This window comes from Bufo gargarizans, chromosome 1, assembly GCF_014858855.1.
Source record: "Bufo gargarizans isolate SCDJY-AF-19 chromosome 1, ASM1485885v1, whole genome shotgun sequence".
Taxonomy (NCBI): domain Eukaryota; kingdom Metazoa; phylum Chordata; class Amphibia; order Anura; family Bufonidae; genus Bufo; species Bufo gargarizans.
Genome location: NC_058080.1, coordinates 740,731,273 through 740,755,139, shown reverse-complemented (window position 1 = coordinate 740,755,139; position 23,867 = coordinate 740,731,273). Strand labels below are relative to the sequence as shown.

General features: G+C 46.9%; 1 protein-coding gene across 1 annotated transcript in view; it reads left to right on the top strand.

Moving 5' to 3' along the window:
- Positions 1-22,277, top strand: part of LOC122924978 (zinc finger protein OZF-like) — a 34,616-nt gene extending 12,339 nt beyond the window's left edge. Inside the window, exons 3-4 of the mRNA XM_044276526.1 lie at positions 3,011-3,022; positions 20,993-22,277. Coding sequence (XP_044132461.1) covers positions 3,011-3,022; positions 20,993-21,914 — 934 coding nt within the window. The 3' untranslated portion in view covers positions 21,915-22,277. The remainder of the gene's footprint in view (positions 1-3,010; positions 3,023-20,992) is intronic.
- The last annotated feature ends 1,590 nt before the right edge of the window (positions 22,278-23,867 follow it).

The window sequence follows — 23,867 nt, the reverse complement described above, 5'->3', positions numbered from 1 at the left end:
TACCTCCTCATAGAAACTGATTAAATTAGTCTGACATGACCGATCCCTTGTCTGAAGAGGTGGGTTTTCAGGTTTCTCTTGAAGGTTTACACTGTAGGTGAGAGTCTGATATGTTGGAGCAGCGAGTTCCAGAGTGTGGGGGATGCACGGGAGAAATCATGGAGGAGATTGTGGGAAGAGGTGATAAGAGAATAGGAGAGCAGGAGGTCTTGTGAGGATCGGAGATTGCGTGTGGGGATCTATTGGTGAGTAGTGGGGATAGTGGGGGTTGTCATCATTCGCTCCTGTGGGTCCACCAGAAATCTCAATATTGGGGCCCCTGGAATCCATGTGGTGGGAGCTCTGAGAAGCGGGGCCCCTCCAGGCTCAGGAAGTGCAGTTCTGGAGGTGACATCTGGTCTTGTCCCCTGGATGATTTCCTCTCCTCTTCTCATAAAGGCGCCTGCAGTACTAGAAGCCTCTAGCTCCTCCAGTTCTCTCCTCTTCTCCTGAATGACCACCAAGGATGGACAGGAAGGAGATCAGCAGAAGAATATTAGACCTCACCTTGGAGATCATCTCCCTGCTGAGCGGAGAGGTAAACTTTTCTAGATTTCTCTCCTCTTTATTGTATTCTGTAACAAGTCAGACATCGGAAAGGAGAATCCATCATAGGAAGTGATAGGAAGAGTCCAGGGTCCTGGAGAACGGCCTCCAGACCTTCCAAGTGATGGAGAACCTGAAGATCAGCCCCCAGTATGGTGAGTGATGTCTCATGTGACCAGTGACCAATAGTCATGTTGTAGGAGCCATGAGGAGGTAAGTAGGCACGTTTTACCAGGAGGAGAGGGCCGGAGGAGAGCACATGGCCCCTGAAGGGTTTATACCCTAAGTGTCTCTCTCCATCCACAGGAGTACACAATAGTGAAGAAGACATCGGGGGACTGTGTGACTCCCATCATCCATCTCCAGGAGTCAGGAGGGCGGAGCAGGACCCCTCCCCCCATCACAGAGCCTCCCCCTCACCCCCTGATACATGAGCAGAAGATCCTAGAACTCACCCACAAGATGATGGAGCTGCTGACTGGAGAGGTGACACTGCTGGGAATGCTGGGAAATTCTCCAGTAACAGCACTGGAGGGGTCTGGGTGATGACGGTGTCATTGTGTTGTCAGGTTCCTATAAGGTGTCAGGATGTCACTGTCTATTTCTCCATGGAGGAGTGGGAGTATATAGAAGGACACAAGGATCTGTACAAGGAGGCCATGATGGAGGAGCACCAGCCTCTTATATCACAAGGTAAGAGCCGTCATGTGCAGTGTATACACGTGTGTGCAGTGACATGTAATGGAGGAGCACCAGCCTCTTATATCACAAGGTAAGAGCCGTCATGTGCAGTGTATACACGTGTGTGCAGTGACATGTAATGGAGGAGCACCAGCCTCTTATATCACAGGGTAAGAGCCGTCATGTGCAGTGTATACACGTGTGTGCAGTGACATGTAATGGAGGAGCACCAGCCTCTTACATCACAAGGTAAGAGCCGTCATGTGCAGTGTGTACACATGTGTGCAGTGACATGTAATGGAGGAGCACCAGCCTCTTATACCACAAGGTAAGAGCCGTCATGTGCAGTGTATACACGTGTGTGCATTGACATGTAATGGAGGACACCAGCCTCTTATATCACAAGGTAAGAGCCGTCATGTGCAGTGTATACACGTGTGTGCAGTGACATGTAATGGAGGAGCACCAGCCTCTTATTTCACAGGGTAAGAGCCGTCATGTGCAGTGTATACACGTGTGTGCAGTGACATGTAATGGAGGAGCACCAGCCTCTTATATCACAGGTAAGAGCCGTCATGTGCAGTGTATACACGTGTGTGCAGTGACATGTAATGGAGGAGCACCAGCCTCTTATATCACAAGGTAAGAGCCGTCATGTGCAGTGTATACACGTGTGTGCAGTGACATGTAATGGAGGAGCACCAGCCTCTTATATCACAAGGTAAGAGCCGTCATGTGCAGTGTATACACGTGTGTGCAGTGACATGGAATGGAGGAGCACCAGCCTCTTATATCACAGGGTAAGAGCCGTCATGTGCAGTGTATACACGTGTGTGCAGTGACATGTAATGGAGGAGCACCAGCCTCTTATATCACAGGGTAAGAGCCGTCATGTGCAGTGTGTACACGTGTGTGCAGTGACATGTAATGGAGGAGCACCAGCCTCTTATATCACAAGGTAAGACCCGTCATGTGCAGTGTGTGCAGTGACATGTAATAGAGGAACACCAGCCTCTGATATCACAGGTTAAGAGCCGTCATGTGCAGTGTATACACGTGTGTGCAGTGACATGTAATGGAGGAGCACCAGCCTCTTATATCACAAGGTAAGAGCCGTCATGTGCAGTGTATACACGTGTGTGCAGTGACATGTAATGGAGGAGCACCAGCCTCTTATATCACAAGGTAAGAGCCGTCATGTGCAGTGTATACACGTGTGTGCAGTGACATGTAATGGAGGAGCACCAGCCTCTTATATCACAGGGTAAGAGCCGTCATGTGCAGTGTATACACGTGTGTGCAGTGACATGTAATGGAGGAGCACCAGCCTCTTATATCACAGGGTAAGAGCCGTCATGTGCAGTGTATACACGTGTGTGCAGTGACATGTAATGGAGGAGCACCAGCCTCTTATATCACAAGGTAAGAGCCGTCATGTGCAGTGTATACACGTGTGTGCAGTGACATGTAATGGACTGGGGTCGACCAGTTTGTATCACACACAATTTTTTTATTTTTAGATATTTTGCTTTTTAATTTTAATTTTTTATTTTTATTATATATCCCCCCTTATATACACATATATACATATATCCCCCTCCCAACCCCCATACCTCCCTCCCAACCTAACTAAACCCCACTACACCTCTACTAATATAATACAATATAACATAATATAATATGATATAATACAGTACAAATTAACTACTTTCCAAAATCTACAATACCGAACACTTCCCACAACTTGTCGGCTATGGTTCAGTAGCCCATAAGCCTTTTCATCCTATTCTTATACAAAATGAAACTCTGTGTCTTCTAGATCAGCCCACCACCAGGACAAGGAGTATTACTCAGTCAGGGAACCCCAAAACAAAAGCCCCTCCACAGGCGAGAGGCCTTGGGGTCCCCCCACTTTTCATACTCCAGAGAGTGCACCTTCACCAGGTCACCCATAATGTTCCTATGTACCGTTTCCACTGGGAGGATTTTACAACTCGTTGACACTAGACACCGTGCACACCAGATGTGATGCCTAACCACTGCACTAACTAAAAATAAAGTGCGACGGTCCCTCCCACCAAGGTCTTTGAATGCGCGATAGGCCCAATCCGCATAAGACAAGGCGGCCAGCCTGGGACAATTAATGGAAGTCCTTACCCTTTTGTACACCTCTATATTAAAGAGACCGTGATGCAGGAAGTGGTCCATGCTTTCGAGCGCGCCCCCACACTCCTCCCGGGGACAACCCCTTTCCTCGGAGTTCCTGCAATTTACATTATCCCTTACATATAGCTTTCCATGAAAGCAGCGCCAAGTCACATCCCAAAGCTTCTTAGGGATCCTTTCTGAATTAAGCAAAAGTAGCCCACCCTCCAGATCCTGACTTGGCCTATCCTTCAAGGCCAGTGGAGCCTGGAAGAAAGAAGACAGGACCCCCCTGTCAAGGGAACCCCTCAACATGGTCTCTGTATCAGTCCTTCTCAGGCCCCACCGCCTTATGATCTTCAGAACCGGGGCAACGTAAGTCGGGAGATGTGACGTCCATGTGACGCACGCAGGTCTTTCACACACCCTCCTGTCTCCCATTCCCTACAGGAAATTACCCACAAAGGAGCCCTCTCTTTGCAGAGGTTCGCAATGTTTATTTTCAAGAAGGTATTTGTTAAAAAATACCACTGGGTTGACCATATCCGACCCGCATAGTCTCCTTGTACGGTAATTCACCTCTCTTCTGATTAGGTTCAGCCTATTTCCCCATAACATCTGGAAAAAGAGGCTGTAGACCGTTGCCCAGAGAAAACCCGGCAAGACACAGACACTGCTCAATTATAAAAGCACAGGAATCAGGTAAACTTTGCACAAGTGAACCCTTTCCCTAAGGGATAAAGACCACCCCTTCCAGTGGTCCACCCTTTGGGCGACATCTTTCAGTCTACCCTCCCAATTTTGTTGATGATAATCCTCATCTTGGCCAAAGTTGATGCCTAAGATCTTTACTGATTTCTGGGGTTCTGGAAGAGTGCCCTGGAGATTGAAGTCAGGATCCCCTTTCCCCAGCCAGAGAGTCTCACATTTATCCCGGTTAATCTGGGACCCGGAAACTTCAGAATAGCGGTCCACCTCCGACATCACCCATCCTACCTCCTCTTCCGAAGAGGCAAAATGAAAGGATCGATTGCAAACACGTACAGCAAAGGGCTTAAAGGACATCCCTGGTGGACACCGGAAGCAACCTCAAAAGGATGACCCAGCCAACCATTAACCAATAGGAAACGCTCCGCCCCTTTGTACAAGGTTTTTAGCCAATCTACAAACCTCCCGGGTAGACCATGCCACAAGAGCACAGACCACAGGTATTCGTTATTCACTTGGTCAAAAGCCTTAGCCTGATCCAAGGATAACAAAAGCCCCTTCTAAAGATCCGCCCTGCCCCGTTCCACGGCCTCCCGGACACTGAGAACGGCGCTAAAAGCGCTCCGACCGGGAACTTAACCGTGCTGGGACCCTGAAAGGAGCTTCGGCGCAAATTTCGCCAGTCTGCAGAAGAGTATCTTTGCCAAAATCTTTCTGTCCACATTGAGAAGCGATATGGGTCTCCAATTCTCAATGCGGGATGGATCCTTACTCTTTGACAGAATAATCAGGGCGGACTTTCCCATTGACCTTGGCAGAGTGCCCGAGGAAAGACACTCATTATAGACCTCGGTCAAGAGTCTTATACCACACGGATGTAAAGCCATCCGGAACTGGCACTTTTTGGGGGCCTAAGCCCATAAATGGCCAGTCTCACTTCCTCTTCCCTGATAGATTCTGTCAAAATATCAAGAGAGGGGTCTATTCCTACCTTGGGAATCGCCCCAGCCAAGAAAGCTGAAGGACTGTCCTGATTTAGTTGTTTCCTACCCAAGAGGTGAGAGTAGAAAGACCTGACGACCTCCAGGATCCCCGATTTGGACCTATTCAGGGAGCCTGTACTGTCAATCAGGCACATCACTAGTTTACTTCTTACTGCCATCTTACCGTTCCCATAAGGGTCGGGCGAGCGGTATTTACCGAAATCCCTCTCGGCAAACCTCTTGAGCAAGGATTTTACACGAGAGATATCCTCACAGCTATCTCCCATCGACACAAGTCTTTCAAGTTTCTTCCTCAGTTCCTGGTACAGACGGTATCTGTCCCAGCTCCTGAGGAGGTTAGAAAGCTTTCGAAAAAACCTTGCAGTCCTTTTTTTTTAAACATCTCCCACCACTCCGACTTACTGTTGCACATGTCCACCAAAGGTTTCTGGCTCTGAAGGAAATCCTCAAAGGATTGTCTTATTGTCTTACCATCGCTTCTTCCAGGAGAGACGAATTCAGCTTCGATATTCCTTTTCCCATGCGGGGAGTCTCTGTAACATTCAGAGAGAAACTAATTAAACAGTGATCGGAGAATTCCACTTCCTCAGCTTGTAAAGCCCAAAAAACAGCCTCCTCCTTCAAATAAAACCTATCTATTCTAGACCTACGATTTCCCTGATGAAAGGTGAAATCCACGTGATCTGGTTTGTGCCGTAAATGAGCATCCACCAGATGAGCTTCCTCAACTATTCTACTCAAGATCACGCCATCAGTATCCAGCCCACCTCTGGAGACCCCCCTATCACAGGCTCTAGTCACATTGTTAAAGTCTCCTCCAAAGATCACTTGTCGGCTGGTAAAAAGAAAAGGCTTAATCCTCATAAGAAGACATTTACGGTCCCACCTATTTTGTGGTCCATAGATGTTGATTAATCTTAATTCTTGTCTTCCCATGAGGACATCTAGAATCAGGCACCTTCCCATTTCCAACTCGATAATTCTCCTGCATTCTACTCTTTTGGCGGTTTTAAAAAGGACCGCCACCCCGCTACGTGGCTCGGCCGCAAGAGACCAGAATGATGGACCGAGCCGCCATTCCTGTTTGGCTTTTGCCAGCAACTCAACACTTGTTAACCAGGTCTTTTGCAAAAATAAAATATCAGCATCAATACGGCTGAAAAAATCAAAGGCCATAAAACGGGCCACGTCTGACTTATTGCTAGCAACATTAATACTTGCTAGCGTCAACAGGGTGAGTTCTGCCATCGTACATGATCGTGTTGGATAGCTTTCTTTTTCCCCCCTCCACCACCAGCCTCCTCATCATTATCTCCTGATCCTTCATTTTTCTTTTGCCTTTTCAGACACACTGATACATCCATACAGTTCTGTTTGCCCACGGAATCAGGCTTAGGCCCCCCCACCCCAGAAAAAGGAGGGAAGGGCCCAGCAACCTGTGAGGAGGCCTTTGCGCCCTCCGGTACCACATCCTCCTTCTCCCCAACTTGGGGGATCCTCGTCAAGGACCTGATACCGGTTGGAGAGATCCACAGGAGGGGCCCCGACTAATTCTTCCTCTGGCATCTGGTCAAGGGTGAGTGGGACAGATGAATCCCACTCCAGAGACGGCTTGCGACCCTCTCCTTTCTCTTTCCTCCTGCTCCGTTTGTTTCTCCTATCCCTCAACCACATCCTGTAATCCTCGTCCATGCTTTCGCCGTACGAGGATGCGGATGTAGCAGAGGGGTTGGCTTCCTCAGGCTGAACCCCAGGTCCTCCCTCCTCATCGCTGTACCCTGGGTCGCTACAACCTGGATCCTTAGCTAAAAGGCCTGCCAGAGGATCAACTAAGGGACCAGCTGCCGCCTGCTCCCTATCTCTACAGCGTTTTTCTTGCGGTTTAATCTTGGAAGGCCATAAGTTCTTAACTGTACCCTTTCTGCTTCTTCCAGTGCTGGTATCACCGGCACTCGTCCCTTCACCAACTGTCCCAGTCCCGGCAGCAGGCCCTTCTTCAACAGAACCAGCTTCATGGCTAGCATCCGCTTGAGTCTGGGCCCGGACCCGAGCCTTGTTGGCAAAGGCAAGCGGACAACGACTGAAGGGATGACCTGGGTCCCCGCACAGGTTACACCGAATCCGCCTACAGAATGTGGCAAGATAGCCAATGTCCCCACACTTTGCACAGTTGCGAACATCACATTGTGCGCTAAAGTGAGTGGGACTACCACACCTATAGCAGACCTTCGGCTGTCCCTGATAGAATTATGGTTTTCTATCTCTACCGATGAAAGCAGAGGAGGGGATATGAGCAACTGAGTTGCCCTGTGCCCTCAGCTTTACGCTGAAGGTCCAGGCACCTGTCCAAAACTTTGGTGGGGAATTGTCCAACCTCGCCAAAACGACTGAGCCACGTCATAATGTCCACGCTAGAAAGTGATTTGTTACAGGTTAAGACCGTCACTTTCTTAACCATCGTCTGGCAGGTTATAGCCTGGACAGAAAATCCCCGCCAGGCCGGGGTGTTCTTTGCCAGTTCATATTTAGACCAGAAAAGCTTAAGCCCCTCTGGTCTAACTAAACTAACATCGAAACTCTTGGTGCCGTATGGATAGATTAGGGCAAAGATGTCATTTGCCACAAAGCCCATCCCCAGGAGAAGCTCCACAACGTCTTTCCTAGAAGGTGTTGCTTCCTCACTCCTCCAAGAGAGACGGGCCATATTCCTACGGCTCCCCCCAGATGTAGGGATAGACCAAACGGTCTCTCCCCCTATTTCCTCTCGGAAGGTTCTCAGACCATGTCTCTCTGTCCAAAAAGACAGATTAACCGGTTCACCCTCCACCTGCATGGAAGTCTCTTTCCCCTTCCTCAAAGCCTCCAAGAGGCGCCGTTGCAAGTTACCATTACCTGATTCCCTGGGCAAAGAGTCACCTGCAGCCACACTAGCATATGATCTCCTATTTGGACTTACACAATCCCCTGCTTCCCTTGCAACCTGCCTCCTCCCGTCAGCCTCTTCCTCCTCGACTTCCGTATCTGCTGCATAAGCAGCTACCAATTCCTCATTCATACTCTTACCATTTATATCCTCATTTGCCTCGCCATTCATTTCACTATTTACATCCTTATTTGTAACAATGTTCTCATTCATACTCTCATTCATACTCTCATTTGCGTCTCCTCCTAAGTTACCACTCGCAACATCTTTTACCTTGCTTACAATCTTATTTCTCTTCACTCCCCTCAGACTGGTCGGGTTCCCTAGAGAAGTACTGGCGTCATTGGGGGCAGGGTTTGAAGGGTCCCCCCTTTCAGGAACTGCGGAGGACTTCTTACCCCCCACACCCCTCAACCTCTCTGCAGCCTGCACAGTCCCTGAAGATTCTTTAAATTCAGCATCTGCAACCTCCACAGACTTTAATGGTTTTATTACTGGTTTCTTTATAAACCTTCCAGATTTTGCTCTGGCCCTTTGAACTGTCTTTTCCTGAGCCTTGTCTGCAACACTGTCAGGGGTTTTAACCCTATCTGCTCCTGTGTTCTCCTTTCCACTGCAGGAAAGGGGGACATGTTCTGCCACCATCTCAGATTCATTCTCCCGTGCTGTCTGGCCCGATTCCACTACAGGAACCGGGCTGGGCTCAGCAAAGGTTTCAAAAGGCACAAAATGTAATACTTCTTTTATGATCTTATTATTCTTTTCTCTTACCACATCGTCCTCCGGGGCCTCCTCGTCACCAAAATACAATTTGCCCACCGGGGATTCCAGCTGCCTGATCTCCACCATTAGTCTCCACCCAGAACTGCCTTCATCCCCAGAGGATGACATAACTGGTTCAGAGGGGTCCTTTTGGCCACCCGGTAATGAGTCCACCTCGGATTCAACTGCTAACTCCTTCACATCCATACCGTTCTGTTTGCCCACGGAATCAGGCTTAGCCCCCCGCCCTCCAGAAGAAGGAGGGCAGGGCCCGGCAACCTGCGAGGAGGTCTTTGCGCCCTCCGGTACCACATCCTCCTCCTCCCCAACTGTAGTTGGGGGATCCTCGTCAAGGACCTGATACTGGTTGGAGAGATCCACTGTAGGGGCCCCGACTAATTCTTCCTCTGTCATCTGGTCAAGGATGAGTGGGACAGATGAATCCCACTCCAGAGAGGGCTTGCGACCCTCTCCTTTCTTTTTCCTCCTGCTCCGTTTGTTCCTCCTATCCCTCAACCACATCCTGTAATCCTTGTCCATGCTTTCGCCGTACGAGGATGCAGATGTAGCAGAGGGGTTGGCTTCCTCAGGCTGAACCCCAGGTCCTCCCTCCTCATCGCTGTACTCTGGGTTACTACAACCTGGATCTTTAGCTAAAAGACCTGCCAGAGGAATAACTAAGGGACCAGCTACCGCCTGCTCCCTATCTCTACAGCGTTTTTCTTGCCGTTTAATCTTGGAAGGCCTTAAGTTCTTAACTGTACCCTGTCTGCTTCTTCCAGTGCTGGTAACTCCGGCACTCGTCCCTTCACCAACTGTACCAGTCCCGGCAGCAGACCCTTCTTCAACAACAGGACCAGCTTCATGGCTAGCATCCGCTTGAGTCCGGGCCCGGCCCTGAGCCTTGTTGGCAAATGCAAGATTCCAGCTGCCTGATCTCCACCATTAGTCTCCCCCCAGACCTGCCTTCATCCCCAGAGGATGACATAACTGGTTCAGAGGGGTCCCCTTGGCCACCCGGTAATGAGTCCACCTTTGATTCAACCGCCAACTCCTTCACCTTCCTCTGGCTTCCAGACTGCAGCCCTAACGGGCTGGAGCCAGACAGTCTCCTGGCCTCTCCAGCTGGTACACCAGAGGAGATACCAGGAGAAGAGCCAGAAATACCAGAAACAACACCAGGAGCTAAGTCACTACTAGTTACACCTGAAACACCCCTTCTCGGCTGAGGCACAGAAACACTACTCCCAGCTTCACATACCTCACCCTTTGGGGTTTCAGGCTCCATCCCTGCAGCTTTTCTTGGTTCAGAGACTTCACAGGCTGCTCCGGCTGCTTGTTCAGCAACCCAACCCGCCACCTCTGCTCTCTGTTCACCCGCCGCCTGTTCAGCAGTGGGCCTTTCTTTTCGATCTAGCTTTCCCGGGTGCAGAGTTATCTGCTCTGAAGTGGAGTCCAGAGAGGATCCTAGGCTTGTTTTCCTCCCAGGACCTCTCCTGACCCCACCCGGTGCATTGCTGGAGTCACACAGGGATTCCTGTAGTGGATCTCTGCTGCTCCTTTCCTGCCCGCGATCTGAGCGGGGCTGTCATCTGCAGCCGCACGCTGCGGGGTTCTCTGAGGCTTTTCACTGGCCGCCGGTGTCACATCACCGCTGTCTCTTGGCGCTTGAGCATCAGGAGTTAAGTCTCCAGTTTCAGGGGGTCTTCCTGCCGCACGCAGGGTTCCGATATGGCTGCCAGAACGTGCAGATAAACGGCGGCAGCCTGGGGCTCGAGGAGATACCAGGAGAACACGCCACCCCCTGGGGAAAGGGCAGCGTATCCCCGTCACACAATGTCAGGCTCTCGATCCTCTCCCAGAGCGCAGCACAGAGGCAGAAACACAGCTCCTCCCACAGGATGTTATACACTGTGGTTATGGTAGACTGCATGGCTAGAGGATGGATGTTATACACTGTGGTAATGGCAGATTGCATGACTAGAGGCTGGATGTTATACACTGTGGTAATGGTAGACTGCATGGCTAGAGGATGGATGTTATACACTGTGGTAATGGTAGACCGCATGGCTAGAGGATAGATGTTATACACTGTGGTAATGGTAGACTGCATGGCTATAGGATAGATGTTTACACTGTGGTAATGGTAGACAGCATGGCTAGAGGCTGGCTGTTATATACTGTGGTAATGGTAGACTGCATGGCTATAGGATAGATGTTATACACTGTGGTAATGGTAGACTGCATGGTTAGAGGATAGATGTTATATACTGTGGTAATGGTAGAATGCATGGCTAGAGGCTGGATGTTATACACCTAAGGTAATGGTAGACTGCATGGCTAGAGGCTGGATGTTATACATCTGTGGTAATGGTAGACTGTATGACTAGAGGTTGGATGTTATACACTGTGGTAATAGTAGACTGCATGGCTAGAGGATGGATGTTATACACTGTGGTAATGGTAGACCGCATGGCTAGAGGATAGATGTTATACACTGTGGTAATGGTAGACTGCATGGCTAGAGGCTGGCTGTTATACACCTGGGGTAATGGTAGACTGCATGGCTATAGGATAGATGTTATACACTGTGGTAATGGTAGACTGCATGGCTAGAGGCTGGCTGTTATACACCTGGGGTAATGGTAGACTGCATGGCTAGAGGCTGGATGTTATACACTGTGGTAATGGCAGACTGCATGCAGCCCAATACTTTACTCCATATAGTGTATATCTACCTAATCAGAGATCAAGATACATATGAGATGATATGTGTAATTTATTAAATACCACCTCAGATCATGGTCTACACGGCTCTGGGACTTTAGCACTGGTGGTGAGGAGCAGAACATTGATAACTAAACCTGAAGGAGCTGAGAGAAGAGTCTGATCTATGGACAGATTTACAGGAGGCCATGTATTCAGTCACTGTGTGCTTGTGTCTCCACAGATGGATCCAGGAGGAGAAATCCACCAGAGAGATGTCCCCGTCCTCTGTATTCCCAGGACTGTCCAGAGGAGAAGGTCCTAGAGAATACTCAGGTAGATGGAGCATAGAGGGGTCATAGATTGTGGGGGTCTCTTCTGTGGATCTGTTAGATTTCCCACCTGTCTGCTGTATTGTACTGAATTTTTACAGATGACAAATCAGGGGGAAGATCTGACTGATATTAAAGTGGAGGATGAAGAAGAGCGGATGATGGGCGATCCCCCGTGTAAGAGTGAGGTGGAGGAGGACATTCCAGGAGATGTCACCACAGGTATGGAATTGTGAATGGAGAAAGGGAACTTCGAGGTTTATCAACCCTTCCACAAATGGACCTACAGTTACGTTCATTGGATGGCACAGAAGCTGTGCCCGCACCATTTGCAGCAGGAGCTGGGCTCCTACTGCAGTGATTGAGAGGAGCAATAACTCTTATCCCAGCCGTTTAACACCTTAGACGCTGTGGTAGATTGACTGCGAAATCTGTGCGGTTTGACTGGGTAGCTGTCAAGGACATCAGTCCCCCTTGACTTCTTCGCAGATTGCTAATGTTTCCTATGGCAGCTGAGAGCCTGACAGTGGCCCACCATGGCTGCCATCTTGGTACTCCTATTAGGCCCTGCCGAAGGGCCTCTCAATTCAAGCTCCCTTGCTCCCTTTATCGCTGTTCAGGTATCTGTCTTGTAAACTTCTGGATAGACTGGGTCATATGTGCCTCTGCAGCCAATGACTGGCCTCAGTGGTGAGGTGTCACCGAGCAATACATCTGCCTTTTGATGGGAGCACCTGCAGTGAAATTGTAGGGCTCCAATAGGCTACTATGACAGCCTCAAGCCCGCCGAAGTTGCCCAGGCCTGTCATGGTAACCTGTCTGCTTAGCTGTGCACGAGGCATGGCTCAGCAGGCAGCGCGTCATAATCCCATTTACCATAATAGATCTCTATTATGGTGTACGGGACAAGGGATCAACAGATCCCAGGGACCAAAATGTATTATGTAAAAATAAAGAAAAAAACCACAAAAATATTAAAAGTTTAAATCATTAAAGTCATTTTCCCAATTTTACTTATTAAAATAAATAAACAATAACATATTTTTCCTGTTCGATGAATTTCGTAACGGAAAAAACAAACACACAATTTGTCATTTTTTGGTCACCTTATCCCCCCAAAATGATTGAATAACAGTGATCAAAAAGTGAAATGTCCCTAAAAATTGTACCAATAAAAACTGCAGTTTGACCTCCAAAAAACAAGCCTTCATACAGCTCTGTAGATGGAAGTATTAAATCCTTATGGCGGTCAGAAAATGGTAATTTCTTTCAAATAAAAACGATATGTTTGGTATCGCTGTCATCCTTTTGAGCCGCAGAATAATGAAGTCATCACATTTTTAGTGTACAGTGAAATCCGTAATCCGTAATTTTTTCCCATTTTCGATTACAAGACATGATAAATTAAATGGTGCCATTAAAAAAGACGACTTATCCAGCAAAAAAATTAAAAAGTTATGGTTATTGGAATATGGGAAGGAAAACGAAAATGACAAAACGGTGGATTTTTTTATTTTTTTTCATCTCTGCATATCAAAAGCTATAACATTTTTATTTTTCTTCTGTCATAGCTTATGAGGGATTGCTTGATGTGAGATGAGCTGTATTTTTTAATGCCAACGTTTTGTGGTAAATCTACTGTGTTGCATAAGTTTTAAACATTTTTCCTTTATGCCCATGACAGCACCCTGAGAGACAGGCTGCAGACCTATGGAGAGCTTTAAAGGGGGGAACACCCCCATCCCCTCCGCTCCTATTTCTTGTCCTGCTGGAGAGTGTGGGAAGTGTAGAGGTGGAGAGCTTCCTTGGCCCTGCAGGACCTCAATGCTGTTTATGTTACCTGTGGGTATAAGACTGGTAGCTCCACCTCGTATCCTACTCAGGCCTGGGCAGAATTTCTGGCAGGCGCTGCATGCCATCCCCTCATGAAGTTTCGGTGAAGTTTTCAGTTCACTGTGCAGTTGACTCCAGGCTATTTTAGCGCCGGATATCTGGTCCTTCTTTTTCCCTAGGCTGTTTGGAGATCATGTCTGGATGTTCCCCCTAGAAGTGGCATTACGGAAGCGGGGCGTCTTTCCTTCAGGTTGCTGGGTGCACTGGAAGTGACTACCAGTTTTTGGCTGCATGTGGACGCCAGCAGGGGCGGACATTTAAAATCAGCCTGGTTGGCTGAGCCGTGTTAGAGTAGGAGAGCCCAGCCAGACTTTGTTGGATCGCCAACTTCTTCTTGCTGCTAGGATGTAAAGGTTTAGATGTAAAGGTCACTTTAAGTGCTGATAACTTTAAAACGCTTTGACTTATCCAGGCCGTTCTGAGATTGTTTTTTCGTCACATATTGTACTTCATGACACTGGTAAAATGAAGTAAAAAAAAATCTTTTTTTTTGCACAAAATAATACCAATTTTACCGAAAAATTTGCAAATTTCAACGTTTCGGTTTCTCTACTTCTGTAATACATAGTAATACCCCAGAAAATTGTGATGACTTTACATTCCCCATATGTCTACTTCATGTTAGAGTTATTTTGGGAATGATATTTTATTTTTTGGGGATGTTACAAGGCTTAGAAGTTTCGAAGCAAATCTTGAAATTTTTCTGAATTTTACAAAAAAACAATTTTTAGGGACCAGTTCAGGTCTGAAGTCACTTTGCGAGGCTTACATAATAGAAGCCACCCAAAAATGACCCCATTCTATAAACTACACCCCTCAAGGTATTCAAAACTGATTTTACATACGTTGTTTACCCTTTAGGTGTTGCACAAGAGTTATTTGCAAATGGGGATGAAATTTGAGAATTTCATTTTTTTGATTAATTTTCCATTTTAACCCAATATGTGGCCGTAAACTACTGTACGGCCACACAGCGGGGCGTAGAGTGAAAGGTGCGCTGTTTGGTTTTTGGAGGGCTGATTTTTATGGACCGGTTTATTTACACCGTGTCCTGTTTCAACCCCCCTGATGCACCCCTGGAGTAGAAACTCCCTAAAAGTGACCCCATCTAAGAAAGTACACCCCTCAAGGTATTCAAAACTGATTTTACATACGTCGTTAACCCTTTAGGTGTTGCACAAGAGTTATTGGCAAATGGGGATGAAAGTTGAAAATGTAATTTTTTTGCCTTATTTTCCATTTTAACCCATTTTTTCCACTAACAAAGCAAGGGTTAACAGCCAAACAAGACTGTATCTTTATTGCCCTGACTCTGCTGTTTACATAAACACCCAATATGTGGCCGTAAACTACTGTACGGGGCGTAGAGTGAAAGGTGCGCCGTTTGGTTTTTGGAGGGCTGATTTTTATGGACCGGTTTATTTACACTGTGTCCTGTTTTAACCCCCCTGATGCACCCCTAGAGTAGAAACTCAATGAAAGTGACCCCATTTTGGAAACTACGGGATAAGGTGCCATTTTTTGGGGGACTATTTTTAGGGTAAATATGATTTTTGGTTGCTCCATATTACATTTCTGTGAGGCAAGGTTACCAAAGATTGAAATTCTGAAATTTCATCTCCATTTGCCATTAACTGTTGAGGATCACCTATAGGGTTAATAAAGTTTGTATAATCAGTTTTGAATACCTTGAGGGGTGTAGTTTCTTAGATGGGGTCACTTTTAGGGAGTTTTTACTCTAGGGGGGCATCAGGGGGGCTTCAAAAGGGACATGGTGTCAATAAAAAAGGCCATCAAAATCGGCCTTCCAGAAACCATGTCGGTCCTTTCCTTTTGCGGCCTCCCTTTTACTGATACAGCAGTTTACGACCACAAATGTGGCATTTCTGTAAACTGCAGTATCAGGGTAATAAATATTAACTTTTGTTTGGTTGTTAACCCTTGTTTTGTTACCGGAAAAAACGGACTGAAATGGAAAAGTGCCCAAAATTGCATTTTGGCACCGTTTTTTTTTTTTTTTTAACCGTGTTAATCTAGGGGATTAGGTCATGGGATATTTTTATAGAGGAGATTCTTACGGACGCGCCGATACCTAATAAGTCTACTTTTTTTTTACAATTATTTAGGTTTTTGACTATATTATCCTTTTTGATACAAAAATACATTTTTTGTATCTCTAAAGTTTAAGTGTCATTTTTTTTATTTATTTTTTATCCTATTATCCTTTGTGGGGGCTCATTTTTTGCGGGACGAGCGGACGGTTTTATTGCCACTATTTTGGGGGCTATATGACTTTTTGATCGTTTGCTATAAAATTTTTGGTTATGTTTGGTGACAAAAAAAATCTTTTTTTGCACCTTTTTTTTATTTTTTTTTGACCGTGTTAATCTGGGGGGTTGGGTCATGGGGTATTTTTATAGAGGAGATTCTTACGGACGCGGCGATACCTAATAAGTCTATTTTTTTACATTTATTTAGGTTTTAGACTATATTATCCTTTTTGATACCCAAAAAATGTTTTGTATCTCTAAAGTCTAAGTGTCATTTTTTTTTTTTTTTTTATCCGATTATCTTATGTGGGGGCTCATTTTTTGCGGGACGAGCGGACGGTTTTATTGGCACTATTTTGGGGGCTATATGACTTTTTGATCGCTTGCTATAAAATTTTTTGATATGTAAGGTGACAAAAAAAAAGTTTTTTTTCACCTTTTTAATTTTTTTTCCTGGACCGTGTTAATCTGGGGGGTTAGGTCATGGGGTATTTTTATAGAGGAGATTATTATCGACCCGGCGATACCTAATATTTTAGTTTTTTTGGGTGTCTCAAGTCTGAGAACCAGTTTTTTTTATCCGATGTCAGTGCTAAATTGGGATATAAATTTAGTACTCCATGGAAGTGTGATACTCCCTGAAGCAACCATCAATGCAGAGGCCCGTATGATCGGGGCACGTGTCACATTGAGTAGTGGTGTCCTTCCGTATCCCCCTCCTGTGACACACTCTGCACCTTTTTTGGGTACGTCCCTTCTTTCCAGTATGGGGGACCACACCTGGAAAGTGTTGGCCAGGGATGATCTGGGCGCCTCCAGTTCCCGAGGTACTCCGGCCTGCTCTTTCCCAGTCTGAAAAAATCAGGGCCTTGAGGACTGCCTCATAGAACTGGAGGAATGTCCCTGTGCTGCCAGCGCTTCGGGATAGTACAAAAGAGTTGTACAAGGCAACCTGTACCAAGTAGACCGCAACTTTTTTGTACCATGCCCGGGTTTTGCGCATGGCGTTATATGGCTTGAGGACTTGATCAGAGAGATCAACTCCTCCCATATACCGATTGTAGGTGACGATACAATCGGGCTTGAGGACCGTTGCCGTGGTACCTCGCACAGGGACAGGTGTGATGCCGTTACCATGAATTGTGGACAGCATAAGGACATCCCTCTTGTCCTTATACCTGACCAGCAACAGGTTTCCAGTGGTAAGGGCACGGGTCTCACCCCTGGGGATAGGTACCTGGAGGGGGAGGGCAGGGAGGGCGCGTTGATTTTTCCGCACGGTCCCACAAGCGAACGTGGATCTGGCGGCAAGGGACTGGAACAAGGGGATACTGGTATAAAAGTTATCCACGTACAGGTGGTAACCCTTATCCAGCAGTGGGTACATAAGGTCCCACACAAGTTTCCCGGTAACACCCAGAGTGGGGGGACATTCGGGGGGTTGAATCCGGGAATCTCGCCCCTCGTATATACAAAATTTGTAAGTGTACCCTGAGGTACTCTCACAAATTTTGTATAGCTTCACGCCATACCTCGCCCGCTTGGAGGGCACATACTGGCGGAAAATGAGTCTCCCCTTGAACGCAATGAGAGACTCCATGAATTTGGCCCCAAAGTGATCGATGACCGGCCGTATCTTATACAGACGGTCATGGGCAGGATCACCTCGGGGGAGACATGCTGCATTATCAGAATAATGCAGACATTTCCGGATGGCCTCAAACCGGGAGCGTGTCATGACCATACTGTACAGTGGGGTCTGATATAGGACGTCCCCACTCCAGTACAGCCTGAGACTGGGTTTCTTGACCAGGCCCATATGCAGCACGAGGACCCAAAATGTCCTCATTTCAGCTGCACTGACCGGCGTCCAGCCACCGGGCCTGGCCAAAAAGGAGCCCGGGTGTTGAGCGACGAACTGTTGGGCGTACAGATTCGTCTGCTCCACCATCAGATTTACCAGTGGGTCACAGAAAAAATGACAAAAAAAGTCATATTCAGTGTAGCCCACTGTGGAAATCTGGATTCCTGATTGGCCTACAAAATCAGGAATCACGGGCTCGTATCGCTCTGGGCCACACCAGTCTAGTTCTGGGCCACACCAGTCTAGGCCACACAAGTCTAGTTCACCAGTTAAATCCACCAGAGCACCCGGCAGGGTGCTCTGGTGGATTTAACTGGTGGGCCGGGAAACCAGTACGAGCCCCAGAGCTGCTCGTACTAGGCTGGGCCACAGGGTCCCTAACATGGCGGTCCCCTTGCTCCGCCTGGCGGCGTCTCCGCCGCCTTGGGGGCTCATCATCATCGCTAGATGATGATGAGGACGCGGATGATAACAGGAATGTGGGGTCATCCTCGTCCTCACTGGGACTCTCGGAGTCAGAGGCAAGCTGGGCATATGCCTCCTCGGCCGAGAACATCCGGCGGGCCATAGGGGAGTGTGTGTCTGCGTGTGTATGTGCATGTGTGGAAATCTTTATTTTGTGTGCATGTGTGTGGGGGCACGGGTGTTCGCGGACTTAACCCTAAAACTAACAAAAAAAAAAAACTAACAAAAAAAGGCCAAAAAATGTGAAAAAAACAAAATCTAAATCACTGATCAACCGTCCGAAGTTGATCAGTGGTGGCGTGTGCGATGCGCTAACAGTGGCCGGACGCTAAGAGTGCCGGCCACAGTCAGCGTACACAAAAAAAAAAAATCCTGCACCCCAAAAAAGTGGGGGGGGGGGGCAGGGGGGGCAAGCAGCAGCACCCCTGGGGGGGTCTAGGGTCACACAGCTGTGCTGTGGACCCCAGACACCCTAACTAGGGTGATTCAATAAAAAGTTCAGAAACTACCTTTCCCTTTTTTTCCCCTGCCTAACCCAAACTTTCCCTATGCTGTCCCTATGCTGTCCCTATGCTGTCCCTATGTACCTGATGGGGTGCTGTGGGCAGAGATCGGGTCCTGTGGGCACAGATCGGGGCGCTGGCAGCGATGGCGGACACACGTGCAGGCAGCTCCTCTCTCCTCAGCTCCGGAACACAAAAGGAGGAGGAGAGGAGCGCCTGCCTCTTTTGAATCTGCCGCCGGACCGCCCACAGACCAATCAGAAGCGATCCTGAGTGGTGATGTCACCATCACCACTCAGGATCGCTGGATGGTGATTGGTGGGGTGAAATCACACCACCATCACCATCCTGTTCCGGGTTATCGGGTCTTCAGAGACCCGAATAACCCGGAAACGCAGAAAACCGCAGGTCTGAATTGACCTGCGGTTTTCTGCGATCGCCAACATGGGGGGGGGTCACAGGACCCCCCGGCGCATTTAGCCTAGGTGCCTGCTTAATGATTTGAGCAGGCACCGGGTTCCGATCACCGCCCACCCGGCGGCAGTGATCGGAACCATACATGACGTACCGGTACGTCATGTGTCCTGAAGAGATTAATTACATTGCTCACCGCTGCGATGTCGAGGGTGATCAGGTAATCAATGTAGAAAAGGCTGTGCTGGCACGGCGTACGCCTTCACTTCAAGCAGCTGATTTAAAACAAATGAATGCATATAAAATCAAACAGTGGAGAAAAAGACGCACCATTTGATTTTATATGCATTCATATATTTTAAACTTTGTAAGTACAATAAAAAAAAGCGTGATCATAAGAACCCCTGCGGTACTTCACTATGTTGGGTTGTCTTGCTAATATGTAGGAGACAAGAAGTCTGACTGGAGAGGAAGTCCCGTTGTTTATCCAGTGATCAATTGTATCGAAAATAGGCTGTCTGTGTGCCTTCGAACACTGATACTTCCATTGTGGATTTGGGAGCTGCGCCGTCTTTGTTCGCCTATAACGTTATCGACAAGCTCAATGTACCTCCTCCCCTGCTGCTGCTGCTGGCATCTTACACATACGTAGTGTATTTAGTTTCCAGTAAAATAAAGCAGCGGATGCAATTAGATGCTGTAGTAGCACACTGAGACTGTTGCTGGTAGACAGACACTCTCTCACTAAAGAGTCTGCAGCCTATACTGACCAGTGTGATATTTTAGCAGCAGCAGGGGAGGAGGTGCACTAAGAAGAGCCGGTGAGAGAGCCTATGACATGGATTCTTCTAGTGAGTCCACCAGCTTCATCCGGTATAGGAGATCTGTTTAATAATGAATGCAGTTTGTGTTGAGGAATGTGGTGACAGATACTTTTAAGGAAATTCATATTAAAGTGATCACAGTTGGTGCGGAAGAGCACAATGTTTTGGCAGAGTGCAGGGCTAGTTACCAGACATGTTCAGGCTTTTCTACTAATTGATTCTGTCAGGATGTTATAGAAAGCTTTATAAGGCTGGAATCACAGGTGCAGTTTTTTTAGTCAAGGACAGGAATGGATTCAAAATGAATGGCTTAGGCTAGTTCCACACTAGCATTTGTCAGATCCGGCAGGCTGTTTCTGCCCTCTGTATCTCTCCACACGTAGCTGTATTTTTCTGGCCGATTCTTGGCATATTTGCCAGGTTAAGGCCAGATCTTCACTGGCCTCCATTATAGAAAATGAGGCAAAATGGCATCCATGCAGCTTCCAGCAACGTCGGATACAGAGAGTTCCAGCAAGCTGTTCCCTGACGGATCTGACAAACACTAGTGTAAAACTATCCTTATACCTTTCCTTCCTGCTGGAACAACTTCCAGTCTACTATGAATGTTATACGTTTGTCTACTCTGTAGTTTAGAAAGAAACTCACAAATTAAATTTTTTATCTCAACAGAAAACCCCTGCAAAAACTCTGAGGGAAACTTCATGTTAGCTCTAGATTATAAAGTGGAAGATGAAGACAGCATGCAGCACTTTTCAGCAGAAAGCCATATTACCTTTAATGTACATCCAGGAATTCACAGTACAGATCTGTCATATAATCCTCCTAATCATGAGGAACCTTCTCCTGACCAATCAAAGATTGTTACCACAAATATAGGTCAGAAAGGTGGTGAAAGGTTTCAGTTAAACAGTGGTAAACAGTTCACTAAAAGCTCAAGTCTTTCTACACACAAAAGAATTCACACAGAAGAGAAGCCATACTCCTGTTCAGAATGTGGGAAGTGCTTTACAGAGGAATCAACTCTTGTTATACATGAGAGAAATCACACAGGGGAGAAGCCGTTTTCATGTTCACATTGTGGGAAGTGTTTTAAACGGAAATCAATTCTTGTTGCGCATGTGAGAATTCATACAGGAGAGAAGCCATATTCATGTTCAGAATGTGGGAAATGGTTTACACGAAAATCACATCTTGTTACCCACAAGAGAAGTCACACAGGGGAAAAGCTATATTCATGTTCAGAATGTGGGAAATGTTTTACACAGAAATCAAATCTTAATTCACATGAGAAAAGTCATGCAGGAGAGAAGTCATTTTCATGTTCAGAATGTGGGAAATGTTTTACACACAGATCACAACTTGTTAGACATGAGAGAATTCACACAGGAGAAAAACCATATTCCTGTTCAGAATGTGGGAAATGTTTTAAACATAAATCAAATCTTGCTAAACATCAGAGATTTCACACAGGAGAGAAACCATATTCATGTTTAGAATGTGGGAAAGGTTTTGCACAGAAATCACATCTCGTTACACATAAGAGAATTCACACAGGAGAGAAACCATATTCATGTTTAGAATGTGGGAAAAGTTTTGCACAGAAATCACATCTCGTTACACATGTGAGATTTCACACAGGAGAGAAGCCATATTCATGTTCTGAATGTGAGAAAGGCTTCACACATAAATCAGATCTTGTTAAACATAGGAGAAGTCACACAGGAGAAAAGCCATATTCATGTTCCATATGTGGGAAATGCTTTACACATAAATCACATCTTGTTAGACATGAGAGAATTCACACAGGAGAGAAACCATTTTCACATATTTAACATGCTGAGTTATTCATGGATCTTAAACAACTAGTATCAGTGCTTTTTCCAGATTATCAAACCAAATTATATTTTCTAACTGAGACTAAGATCCATGTAGGAAACGGCTATGGGTATAAGGAAGTGAAGAAGAGCTTTGCTTACTTCCAGAGCAGTAAAGATGAATTGTCCCCATGAACCTTGCTTCTTATCACTGTATTCATACAGTGACATGGGGAGAAGTAACGACGCTCCATGTAATAGTTTTATAACGTATGTGGACATATTAATATTTAATCTTCATCCAAACAGTATTTACAGAAAATAAACTCTTCTATTTGCTCCATGACAGCGCCACTATTTTCACTGACGGACATTGTTTTCTTGGCTCGTATTATACTTTCTCCTAGCGCTGTGACCTTCATTGCTCCTACAGACTAACCCTCCTGTGCAGAGACATTGATATTGGTGGCATTATGATTATATCACTGATTTATCTGACCGGGTGATCTGTACATTCATGCGGTTTAATGGTAAACCTATCTAGATACTAAAGCTAAGTGATATATCAGTGGTGGGAATCGCTTTTGATTAGGGTTTAGGGACCCAAACTTGACCCGAACCTCATTGAAGTCAATGGGGACCCGAACTTTGGTGCACTAAAATGGCTGTAAAATAGTCGCAGTAAGGTCTAGAGGGCTGTAAAGAAAGCAAAATGGGGGTAAGAGCAGGACAGTTGCCCTGCAGCCAAATGTGGATAGGCAAATTACTTAAAAAAACATAGAATATAAAAAATAATAATAATCTTGAACTAGGAGGCGGAGGTCAAAGTGGAATAGGAGGTTGAGGAGACGGTGGACATGGCAGTGAAGGTGGAAGGGTGGTGGAGAAGGACATAGCCAACACTTTTTTTGTATTTTTATCCCTTTATTTTTTTTATACATTTGGGAAGACCCCAAAACATTGGGAACTAGTAAAGAGAATGCAAAGAGAAGGTGCGCTGGAGTCTAACAATGGCTGGGTGCGGCCGATATGCTTGTCTATTCAGCATAAGGTACAGACAAGTCCTGTGGGATCCATGCGTGAGCTTGTCCACATTGGCTGTGGTTGTCTGAGATCATCCCCCCTGCTATGCTAAATACATGTTCGGACAATATACTGGCCGCAGGGCAGGCCAGCACCTCCAAGGCGAAAAGGGCAAGCTCTTGCCATGTGCCCAATTTAGAGACCCAGAAGTTGAATGGGACAGACCCATCAGTCAGTATGTAGGCATGGAACAGTACCACCATGTCGCTGAAATGCTGCCTCCTGCTAAGACGTTCCGTATCAGCTGGTGGTTCTGTTTGTTGTGGCGTGCTGACAAAGATTTTCCACATTTTGGCCATGCTTGCGATGCCCCAGCTGCTTTGGCGACTTCTTCCTCCTCCTCCTGCCTTCGCCTTGTGCGTCCACTGAGCTCCCGCTGTCAGGTGGGAAAGCCATCAGCAGTGCGTCTACCAGCGTGCGCTTGTACTCGCGCATCTTCCGATCACATTCCAGTGAAGGAATTAAGGACGGCACATTGTCCTTGTAGCGAGGATCCAGCAGGGTGGCCACCCAGTAATCAGCACTGGTTAGAATGTGGGCAACTCAACGGTCGTTGCGCAGGCACTGCAGCATGTAGTCGATGATGTGTCCAGGCTGCCTAGAGGCAGCAAGCTGTCCTCTGTGGGAGGTGTATCATCTGTGTCCTTTGTATCCCCCCAGCCACGCTCCAGTGATGCCCATGAGCTGCTTTGAGTGCCATCCTGCTGTAAACACGGTTCTTCCTCCTCATCCTCCAGAACTCTGTCCTGGCTGGACAGTTGTGTACCTGGCCTCTGTTGGTGCAGGAACCCACCCTCTGAGCCACTTGTGAATGACTGGCCTGATAACCGTGAAAATGATTCCTTTTCCTCCTGTGCCACATCCTCTTCCATTATCGCCTAAAGTGTT